Below are 11,891 nucleotides of genomic sequence, written 5' to 3'. Positions count from 1 at the left end.
TTCTCCGTCGTTATCAGTTAGCTCGCCGGTATCTGACCGTATTGGTCCAATCTTTTCTCGTGTTTTAGTTTGATACATTTGGTAGAATCCTTTGGGGTTTGTCTTCGCCTCCCTTGCTATCCTTACCTCATTATTCCTCTTGGCTTTCCTTATCTCGGTCTTAACCCTAACCGGCCAATACCTTATAATAATCCCGGAGGTAAATTTCGCCACGATTTATCCTTCTACCTATAGCCTTCCTTTGGCCAATAATGTTCTTTAAATAATTATTTATCCATTTAGGGTCATTGTTGTCTGATCTGAGTTTTTTGTATGGTATGTTCTGCCTCTGTGCATTAAGTAACTCATTATTTAAATTGTCGTGGAACTCGGCAATCTCAGATCTCGTTATCAGGTCCGTGTCATCTGTCAGGTTCACAGCCAAGCGCGACACCCCCTCTCTCAGCTGCCTCTTTAAACTGTCAAAGTTTGCCCTTCTGAAATCTGGTACTTTAGTGGAATTTTCCTTACGTCTGCCCTGAAAATCTAACTGGAATCTAATTTTTTTGTGATCGCTGTTTGCAAGTTCGTTCCCTACCTCGACATTGCTAATGATCGGAGAACATAATCTTGTTCATGACTTTGAAAACTCTTATAAAAACCTTCAGTTGCTCCTTGAAACTGAAAACTGTTCCCGGTGGAGATGTTTGTCATTTGTGATAGAAAAAAATTCTGGTGAACTACGCTGAAGAACGACCCGAAAATGTCACTTGTTTTGAAAATTTTGGTAAATTTTTCAGTGTCAGAGTGTTTTTGCCAAGTGAAACCCACCCGCGAAATTTGATGGAGCCGCATTAATGAATTATTCCCCAGAGAAACTTAACGTATTAGACACAATGTGGTGAAGACTGTGATGTTCCGAAATGGAGAAACAATTACACATCACAATTTTGGAGTGAGGTTTTACAGTTACACGGATGTACCTGACGACAATCCAGTTGGTGAACTTTGTCAATTATCAGTAGATACTTTTGTCCCTCACACATGCTGACGTGTAGCGGCTGTTTAGTCAATCTAGTGAAGGTCAAAATGCGCACCACTGTACTCAAAAACTGTAAATTCTATTCCCTGTGTTTACTCTGCCTTGAAAACGACTGGCAAATTCTATTACAATTATGATCTCCCGAAGAAATTCACTTACAAGATTGGTACTATAGAGTCATACTCAGAGTCGTACCTACAGGATCCGGCTCCCAAAGAGTCGTACCCACAGGATCCGGCTCCCAAAGAGTCGTACCCACAGGATCCGGCTCCCAAAGAGTCGTACCCACAGGATCCGGCTCCCAAAGAGTCGTACCTACAGGATCCGGCTCCCAAAGAGTCGTACCCACAGGATCCGGCTCCCAAAGAGTCGTACCCACAGGATCCGGCTCCCAAAGTCGTACCTACAGGATCCGGCTCCCAAAGAGTCGTACCCACAGGATCCGGCTCCCAAAGAGTCGTACCCACAGGATCCGGCTCCCAAAGAGTCGTACCCACAGGATCCGGCTCCCAAAGAGTCGTACCTACAGGATCCGGCTCCCAAAGAGTCGTACCCACAGGATCCGGCTCCCAAAGAGTCGTACCCACAGGATCCGGCTCCCAAAGGTCCAAGTACTGACAAACTTGACAATAATTCTCTGTTTTCTCTAGATTATGCTGAGATAAACATTAATACTAGAACAATAGAATAATTTTTATGATATATTTGTTATTTTACTAATTAATTTACACCGGGAGTATATATATATAGCAGAACTTGGTCACGGGGATTTGGCCACACTGCCAGTCGATGAGTGTATGGAGGGATAGGAGCCTGATTAGTGAGGGGATGTGGTCGGCTGGTGAGAGGGTGTGGTCGGCTGGTGAGAGGTTATGACTCAAGTGTAGTACAGTGGTTAGGGTAGTGTTAGGTTAGGTTAGTGTTAGGTTAGTGTTAGGTTAGGCTGTGGTTTGTATTTCAATTGTTCCTTGTCTCTGTAAATACGTTCCTCATTTTAATATACTAAGAAATTATACATTATATGATTTTCCCTCAATATATGTTTAATCTGAGCCTTAAGAACCTGGTGTAGGTAATCTAAGCCTCATTATAATGTTAACCCTCTTGTGGTGACCTCCAAGGTGATCTAAGACTCATTATAATGTTAACCCTCTTGTGGTGACCTCCAAGGTGATCTAAGACTCATTATAATGTTAACCCTCTTGTGGTGACCTCCAAGGTAATTTAAGACTCATTATAATGTTAACCCTCTTGTGGTGACCTCCAAGGTAAACCAAGACTCATTATAATGTTAACCCTCTTGTGGTGACCTCCAAGGTGATCTAAGACTCATTATAATGTTAACCCTCTTGTGGTGACTCTACATAATCTAAGACTCCATTATAATGTTAACCCTCTTTGTGGTGACTTAAGGTAATCCAAGACTCATTATAATGTTAACCTCTTGTAGTGACCTCCAAGGCACCTAAGACTCATTATAATGTTAACCTCTTAAAGGTGACTTCTACAATCCAAGACTCATTATAATGTTAACCTCTTGTGGTGACTTTGGTTTAACCTGCACTCATTATATCGTTAACCCTTGTAGGACCCTCCCTGCTGTAATCTAAGACTCATTATAATGTTAACCTCTGTAGACCTCTGTACCTAAGACCATTATAATGTTAACCCTCTTGTGGTGACCTCCAAGGTAATTTAAGACTCATTATAATGTTAACCCTCTTGTGGTGACCTCCAAGGTAATCCAAGACTCATTATAATGTTAACCCTCTTGTGGTGACCTCCAAGGTGATCTAAGACTCATTATAATGTTAACCCTCTTGTGGTGACCTCCAAGGTAATCTGAGACTCATTATAATGTTAACCCTCTTGTGGTGACCTCCAAGGTAAACCAAGACTCATTATAATGTTAACCCTCTTGTGGTGACCTCTAAGGTAAACCAAGACTCATTATAATGTTAACCCTCTTGTGGTGACCTCCAAGGTAAACCAAGACTCATTATAATGTTAACCCTCTTGTGGTGACCTCCAAGGTAAACCAAGACTCATTATAATGTTAACCCTCTTGTGGTGACCTCCAAGGTAAACCAAGACTCATTATAATGTTAACCCTCTTGTGGTGACCTCCAGCGGCTGGGGGTTTGTTCCTGTCCGCTGTCACGGCCAAGAACTAACGTCACTTACCGACAAAAGAGGAGCGACGGTGCGAGATGTGAACTAGGGACCTGTTATTGATCTGATGTTGACGTGGGACAAATTAATATAGTGGATGTAAGATCAAATGAACAGGAGAACACTAATTACGATAATAACACCGATTAATAGTACTAATTACGATACGTCACCATCACCCATACCAAGACCATGGTTATGCACATCAACCTCTTCTCCGACGTTGTCCCACCCCCTTCCATTACTTTAGGTCCCAACACACTCCAGGTTGTAGATTCCACTAAGCTCCTCGGCGTCACTATAGATAACAAACTAAATTGGAAACCACACGTCAGTGAAGTTGTCAAATCCTCCAGTTTTCGTCTCCACCTCCTCCGCCGACTCAAGTCCCTCGGAGTTCCTGCCCCCGAGCTCCTCAGTGTTTACACAACATTCATACTTCCCAAGCTCACCTATGCCTCCCCCACCTGGTCTTCCTCCCTAAATGCCACACAACGTAAACACCTAGAAAAAGTGTAAAAGAGGGCATGCAAGATTATTCTCTCCCCTTCCTACTCCACATATCAAGAGGCGCTCAACACACTGACCCTCTCGGCTCTCTCTGATCATCACTGTGACCACATCCAGCCCATACGAGCACGTACTGATCGCTATAAGAACAGCCCAGTCCCAACCATTGTAAAAATTATCAACAACTCGTAATCAACCAGTGTATTCACTCCCAGTCAATCTTACCTTTTTGCACTGTCACTATGTTGAAATGCCCTGTCGTATGACCTTCTCCCCACCTAGTAATTATATATCATATTTGTATCACTTATAAGAACACAAGAAAATAAGGAGTCTGCAATAGCCCGGTTGGCCTATGCATGGCAGCTCCTGTCGAGAGTTACTACCACTCTCTATCATCCATGAATCTATCCAGCCTCCTTTTAAAACTTTCCAGAGTTCCAGCACTTACTACAAAGTTGCTAAGCTTGTTCCACTCGTCCACCACCCTATTTGTGAACCAGTTTCTTCCTATCTCCCTCCTAAACCTAAACTTATCCAACTTGAATCCGTTGCTCCGAGTCCTGTCCTGCTCGGATATTATAAGAACTTTATCTATATCCCCTTTATTGATTCCTTTCACCCACTTAAATACTTCTATCATATCTCCCCGCGCTCTTCGTCTTTCTAGGGAATGCAAGTTGTGTACTTATGTTACTTGTATATTATTTGTCAATCAAGAGACCCATTCACCAATTATGTAACTGTATATTTTCACCCTTATGGCTGCCATGTTATTATTATAAATACACTTCTACACACACACACACACACACACACACACACACACACACACACTGTAGACAAACATCCTGGCAGCTGCTTTTATCAGATTTTATGAAAAATACAATGAAGGTCAGAAGTCCTCTTGAATACAATGGCCTGAGCCAACTCCATGTACTCGGGAGGGTTATTTATTGCATGTAGAGTTAAGTCATTGTACTCAAGGTAAGGTCGACATAATCCAGGCAGTCACTGTACTCATGGGGTTTAAATATTGTACTCTATGGTTTAAGTCACTGTACTTATGGGGCTTAAATATTGTACTCTGTGGATTAAGTCACTGTACTCATGGGGCTTAAATATTGTACTCAAGTATTAAGCCATCACGTGTCTAGCTTTATATAAATCCGGTGCACTTGTTCGTTTCGTTGTGGGTTCGTAGAACGCTTGCCACTTCTCAGTATCTTTGTTAACATCCGGTACCGGAGTTTATGGCGTCTCTTAGAGCTGATATAATGTTGAATACTTTACCTTGTGTGTGTATGCCACCCAACAGCTAACCCGCCAATGTACTGACAGACTGAGACCTCTTACAAGTGTAGCGAGGTACAGCCCACATTATGGGGCCAATATTAGAATTGTTAAAACACTGTACCTAGGCTATATAAGATCTCTGATAGATAACACGCACCAGCCCTGGTCCTTCGTCACAGGAAAGGCGTTGACAAGCTCGAGAAAATGTCAAATAAAGCCCTCTGAATTATCCTAGGATGTCCCATGAGCACTAAAGTACTTAATATGAGGAAAGAACTACTGTAGGTATACCCAGTGTTAAAGATATAAAGTCAACCTCATGATAGCCCTGAGGCTTCTGCGTGGTGATCCTGATAACATTACTTCTAAGAAACTGCTACAATATGTGAGTCATGAAACTGGTGAGTCTAAATGGATCCAAACTACAGCTACACATATGAAGATGTTTGGACTAGACCATCTGTACAAAGCTGAGACACAGCAGCGCTTCCTGCCACCCTGGCGGACAGTTCCCTTCGATATCACAACACCCTCGTACCCGCCTACACGACTGACCACCCTGGCGGACAGTTCCCTTCGATATCACAACACCCTCGTACCCGCCTACACGACTGACCACACATAATACTTATCTCCAACACAGCCAAAGTGAGAGCTCTTGACCACATACATAACCTGCAGACTGATAATAACATCATCTACACTGACGGCTCTCTTAACACTGTCTGTGGGAGGGCTGGAAGTGCTGTGGCTCAGCCTAACGGCAGTACATTAAAGGAGCCACAGTTAATAACTGGACATCCACTCTACAAAGTGAACTATTTGTCATACTCAGCCCTGAAACTTGTTGAAGACACTGACAGTCTCATCATCACTGACTCCTTATACTCACTACTTGCTCTTGATAACCTAAACTCAGATTGTAACCCGCTTGTCACTGAAGCCAGACACAGGCATATGTGTCTTGTTGACGGGGGTGTTAAGATCAAGCTGTTCTGGGTGATCTCTCTCTCACAGGCCAATCAAACACACTGCTCAGTACAGCCTAGAATTTGTTGATGAATTTAACACCAGTAGACAAGTACAAACAGGCACTAGTCGATCCATGGTGTGAAACATGTATATGGAGCAAGTAACAAGATCACTAGATTACAAGATGTTGTAACAGCTAGACTAAGGTTAGGATATAAGTACCTCTGGCAGTATGTTCCTCAGGCAGATGTGAACAATAAATGTAAAGTGTGTGGCCAGACATATGGCCACACACTCTGGCAGTATGTTCCTCAGGCAGATGTGAACAAGACTAAATGTAAAGTGTGTGGCCAGACATATGGCCACACACTCTGGCAGTATGTCCCTCAGGCAGATGTGAACAAGACTAAATGTAAAGTGTGTGGCCAGACATATGGCCACACACTCTGGCAGTATGTTCCTCAGGCAGATGTGAACAAGACTAAATGTAAAGTGTGTGGCCAGACATATGGCCACACACTCTGGCAGTATGTCCCTCAGGCAGATGTGAACAAGACTAAATGTAAAGTGTGTGGCCATACATATGGCCACACACTTGAACACTACGTCCTCGACTGTGTGAAGATAGAACCTTTTAGGGACAGGTCCAAGCACACTGTGTGTGAAATGGCACAACACTTCATCTCTAATGGCAAGGTAGCCGACATATTAAGATTGTGTCCACTTTTTTACACTTAGTAACTATATCAGTTCCCATGTATAGAACCAGACACACAATGTGCTTGACTACCTCTCACGTAAATGTGAATAACAATGTGTGAGGCCAGACATACTGCCTCACACTCCTGAGGCCAGACATACTGCCTCACACTCCTGCGGCCAGACATACTGCCTCACACTCCTGCGGCCAGACATACTGCCTCACACTCCTGCGGCCAGACATACTGCCTCACACTCCTGCGGCCAGACATACTGCCTCACACTCCTGAGGCCAGACATACTGCCTCACACTCCTGTGGCCAGACATACTGCCTCACACTCCTGAGGCCAGACATACTGCCTCACACTCCTGTACCCACACAGTTGTGAATAAGTTACCCTTTATGTATAGAACTAAACAAATAATATATTTGAAACACTGTAACATTCAGTGCCATAATATCCTGACAACGGGGGTTAGTTACACTGACCCTTTGTAAACTCTACTCTGTAATCCTTTGGCGCTTCCACTCACAGGATGAGTGTGGGGTGCACAATAAACTAGCCACCGTAAGCAGCAAAAAAAAATAATAATTGAATCCTCTTTTGATTATCAATTTACGTGTGCTAGCTGTAGGGCAGCATATATAGGTCAAACAAAAAGACATTTGATAACTCGCATCCATGAACACTTGGGCCGTTCCATCCGAACAGGCCAGTTAATTACACAACCACCACATTCAACTATTCGTAACCACGCCCACCAACATGACCACCCGTTTTAACAGTCTAATTTCTGAGTTCTTGGCAGGAGCAACTGTGAGACGGACCTCCTCATTATGGAAGCCTTGCATGGCCTCCTGTTGTGTTTTCCTAACTAAACCTCAGGTCTAATAAGGTAATACAACATCTGTTTGTTTTAGTTTGTTTTAGTTTTAGTCCTTCCGATGGTTTAGTGGTTTAATATAATACATCGTTACCTTTAAAACTTTTGCGGAAGGTAAAGCTTAGAATAATATCTCGGTTTTATTTTATATTACCTACCACTCACCCCCCACCTCACCCCCACCTCACCCCCCACCTCACCCCCCCACCTCACCCCCCACCCCCCACCTCACCCCCCCTCACCCACCTCACCTCCCACCTCACCCCCCCACTGCACTTCCACCTCACCCCACCTCACCCCACCTCACCTCCACCCCCCTCACCCCCACCTCACCCCCCTCACCCCCCCCTCACCCCACCCTCTCCCCTCACCCCCCTCACCCCCACCTCTCACCCCACCTCACCTGCCACCTCACCTCCACCTCACCCCCACCTCACCTCCACCTCACCTACCCCCTCCTACCACCTGCCCTCCCCCTCACCTCACCCCCCACCTCACACACCCACCTCACCCCCACCTCCACCCCCACCTCACCCACCACCTCCCACCCCCCACCTCACCCCCCCACCTCACCCTCCACCTCCACCCCACCTCACCCCCACCTCACCCCCACCTCCCCCCCTCACCCCACCTCACCCCCACCTCACCCCACCTCCCCCACCTCACCCCCCTCCCCCACCTCACCCCCCTCACCCCCCACCTCCACCCCCCACCTCACCTTCCCTCACCCCCACCTCCTTCCACCTCACCTCCACCTCACCCCACCTCACCCCCACCTCACCCCCCCCTCCCCCACCTCCCCCCTCCCCCCACCTCACCCCCACCTCCCCCCCCCACCTCACCACCTCCCTGCCCCCCCACTGCCCCCCCACCTCACCTCCCCCTCACCCCCCACCTCACCTGCCATCTCACCCCCCACCTCACCCCCCCTGCCCCCTCACCCCCACCTCCCCACCCCCCACCTCCCCCACCCCTCCACCTGCCATCTCACCCCACCTCACCCCCACCTCCCCACCCCCACCTCTCCCCACCTCACCCCCTCACTGCCCCTCACCATCTCACCCCCACCTCACCCCCACCACCCATACCTCCCCTCCACCTCACCCCCTACCTCCTGCCCTCACCTGATTTACATAATTGTATATGGTTTCTCAGGTGGAATAATTAAGATGTGAATAAATATCATCACCCAGGTGACGGAAACTCTAGGGCGTCATTACTTTGTTTGGCTTGTCTTGCAAGGTGAGGGGGGAGGATGGTGAGGGCAGGAGAGGAGGGGGAGATCAAGCACAGGGGCAGGGTTCACCTCGGTACGTCATTACCTCACTACAACAATGGTTACAATTTTTAATTCTCTGCTGAGGTGAGATGATTTCCATTCCGGTGAACATGCTATGGTGATGTGTAGTGTGTTGTGTATGTGTGGTGTGTAGTGTGTTGTGTAGTGTGTGGTGTAGTGTGTTGTGTAGTGTGTGTTGTGTAGTGTGTTGTTGTGTAGTGTGTTGTGTAGTGTGTGTTGTGTAGTGTGTTGTGTAGTGTGTGTTGTGTATGTGTTGTGTAGTGTGGTGTGTAAGTGTTGTGTAGTGTGTTGTGTAGTGTTTGTTGTGAGTGTGTTGTGTAGTGTTGTGTAGTGTGTAGTGTGTAGTGTGTGTTGTGTAGTGTGTGTTGTGTAGTGTGTGTTGTGTTGTGTGTTGTGAGTGTGTGTGTGTAGTGTGTGTTGTGTAGTGTGTGTTGTGTAGTGTGTGTTGTGTAGTGTGTGTTTGTGTGGTGTGTGGTGTGTGTTGTGTAGTGTGTTGTGTAGTGTGTGTGTGTAGTGTGTGTTGTGTATGTGTGTATGTGTGTGTTGTGTAGTGTGTTGTGTAGTGTGTGTTGTGTAGTGTGTGTGTGTTTGTGTAGTGTGTGTTGTGTAGTGTGTGTTGTGTAGTGTGTGTTGTGTAGTGTGTTGTGTAGTGTGTTGTAGTGTGTTGTGTGTGTGTAGTGTGTGTTGTGTAGTGTGTGTGTGTAGTGTGTTGTGAGTGTGTGTTGTGTAGTGTTGTGTGGTGTGTGTTGTGTAGTGTGTGTTGTGTAGTGTGTTGTGTAGTGTGTGTTGTGTGTGTGTTTGTGTAGTGTGTTGTGTAGTGTGTTTTGTAGTGTGTTGTGTAGTGTGTGTTGTTGTGTAGTGTGTGTTGTGTAGTGTGTGTTGTGTAGTGTGTGTGTTGTGTGTAGTGTGTTGTGAGTGTGTTTATGTAGTGTGTGTGTGTGTTGTGTAGTGTGTGTGTTTGTGTAGTGTGTGTTGTGGTGTGTGTTGTGTAGTGTGTTGTGTAGTGTGTGTGTGGTGTAGTGTGTGTTGTAGTGTGTGTTGTGTAGTGTGTGTTGTGTGAGTGTGTTGTGTGGTGTGTTGTGTAGTGTGTGTTGTAGTGTGTGTTGTGTAGTTGTGTTGTGTGGTGTGTGTTGTGTAGTGTGTGTTGTGTGGTGTGTGTTGTGTAGTGTGTTGTGTAGTGTGTGTTGTAGTGTGTTTGTGTAGTGTGTGTGTAGTGTGTTGTGTTGTGTGTGTGTAGTGTGTGTTGTTGTGTGTGTTGTGTGTGTGTTGTGTAGTGTGTGTTGTGTAGTGTGTGTTGTGTAGTGTGTGTTTGTGTAGTGTGTGTTGTGTAGTGTGTGTTGTGTGGTGTGTTGTGTAGTGTGTGTTGTGTAGTGTGTGTTGTAGTGTGTGTGTGTGGTGTTGTGTAGTGTGTTGTGTGTAGTGTGTTGTGTAGTGTGTGTTGTGTAGTGTGTGTTGTGTAGTGTGTGTTGTGTGTTGTGTAGTGTGTGTTGTGTTGTGTGTAGTGTGTGTTGTGTAGTGTGTGCTGTACTGTGTGTTGTGACTGTGTTGTGCCTAACCAAAAAAACACAAAAACCACACTTAATAGTATCATCCAGCTATGATACAATGATATGAGTTATTAAGGATGTCACCTTCGTTGGTGAGTTCTGAGGTGACTAAGAGGCCGATACGTGACCGGCGAGTCGATCACTGATGTTGGACTGCGGGGCTACATCTAGTGGGGGAGGGGCGGTGGCAGCGTCTTTCCGACGTTGACGCTTGTCTGCCTCGGTCTGCAGTCGGGCTAACTCAAAATATTGACACCTTCTCGTGTGGTGCTCCTCCAAGCGTTACTGTGTGGTAATCGTCTCCAGGTGAGGGGCCGATGGCATTTTTCAGGTTTGTCTTAAGACTATCCTTACTTTTCAGTTGCCAGCCAGCGTTACGTTTACCATTCGTTAGGTGACTAAAGTAGCTACTTTGGCAGTCTACTGTCGTCCATGAGGGTAACATGGCCAGTCCAGCGTAGTTGTTCATGGATAATGGTAGCCTCGATGCTCCTACAGTTGGTGTCAGGCAAGAATACTGGCATTTGTTCTCTTGTCTTCCCAGCGAACTCGGAGGATGGAACGTAGACTACGTTGGTGAAAGTTATCAAGTGCCTTGAGGTGCCTCCTGTATGTGACCCATGTCTCACTGCCCTACAGCAGGGTGGGGGACCACTGCTCGATATACGTGTAACTTTGTAGATAATTTCAGCTCCCTACAGCTGAAGACACGGGTACAGAGTCTACCAAAGGCTGATGCACATCTGATCCTATGTTGAATCTCTTCATCGATGTCCGCGGTGGTGGACAGGTGGGAGCCGAGATACTGAAAGTGGGTAACATTAGAGAGGGTAGTACCGTTAATCTGGGCGGATGGTGGAGGTGTGGCTGAACCAGGGCAGGCTGAGAGAGAATCTGTGTCTTGTGTACATTCACCTCAAGGCCGAAGTGTGTATACGCATATGCGTAAGATGTTTCAGGATCTCTTGTAGGTCGTGTTCAGTGTGAGCGACGAGGGTGAGGTTGGCTGCATACTGAAGTTCAGTTATGGAAGCTGGGACACCTTTCTTTCTAGTTTAACCCCCGTTTGGATCGGGTAGAACTCGGACTGGGTGCCATTGTGCAGGGCACTGTCGTTCATGCCATCATGGAGTTGCCTCATAATGGCGATGATTTATGGTTGGGAGCCAGACCTGCTGAGGGTCCACCAGAGGGATTTCATGTTGACGGAGTCGAAAGCCTTGGTTAGGTGAATGAAGGCATTTGAGACATAAAATTTTGTAATGGAATAAAAAAATTCACGTCTTTTTTGTTGATCTGCAGTTTTTTGCATTTCACATGCTGTATTTGTTAACCCTTTGTTCTTAAGATAGCGAAGTTTGCTCTAGGCCGCCTCTTTCTACTTGTGGAAGGTAACAGCTTTGGTCCATGACTGAGTGTTGTTTTGCCAGTCAGTTAAAGTAGCATGCTTTCCATCGATGAGTACGCTACTTTCCGTGTTTTTTTTTT

The 11,891-nt window shown here is 46.1% G+C and overlaps 2 protein-coding genes across 2 annotated transcripts in view; both read left to right on the top strand.

Annotated features, from left to right (window-relative positions):
* Positions 1-902: 902 nt before the first annotated feature.
* On the top strand, positions 903-1,712 carry LOC121869207 (adhesive plaque matrix protein-like). Its single transcript, XM_042370445.1, has 2 exons — positions 903-934; positions 1,223-1,712. Exons 1-2 carry the CDS (start codon positions 903-905, stop codon positions 1,710-1,712), a joined length of 522 nt encoding a protein of 173 aa, XP_042226379.1.
* Positions 1,713-8,072: 6,360 nt separating this feature from the next.
* The window catches only part of LOC121869216 (basic proline-rich protein-like), a gene marked incomplete at both ends in the record, with an annotated part of 5,474 nt that continues 1,655 nt past the window's right edge, over positions 8,073-11,891 (top strand). Inside the window, 2 exons of the mRNA XM_042370456.1 lie at positions 8,073-8,268; positions 8,357-8,418. Coding sequence (XP_042226390.1) covers positions 8,073-8,268; positions 8,357-8,418 — 258 coding nt within the window. The remainder of the gene's footprint in view (positions 8,269-8,356; positions 8,419-11,891) is intronic.

This window comes from Homarus americanus, unplaced genomic scaffold (assembly GCF_018991925.1).
Source record: "Homarus americanus isolate GMGI-L3 unplaced genomic scaffold, GMGI_Hamer_2.0 scaffold51128, whole genome shotgun sequence".
Taxonomy (NCBI): Eukaryota; Metazoa; Arthropoda; class Malacostraca; order Decapoda; family Nephropidae; genus Homarus; species Homarus americanus.
This window is presented reverse-complemented; position numbering and strand designations above follow the sequence as displayed.

What these genes read in the sequence shown, in the direction of transcription:
- LOC121869207 (XM_042370445.1), top strand. Translation starts at nt 903, where the DNA reads ATGGAGAAACAATTACACATCACAATTTTGGA. An exon ending in TTACACATCACAATTTTGGA is followed by an intron (nt 935 to 1,222) that starts GTGAGGTTTTAC and finishes TCGTACCTACAG; the next exon opens with GATCCGGCTCCCAAAGAGTC.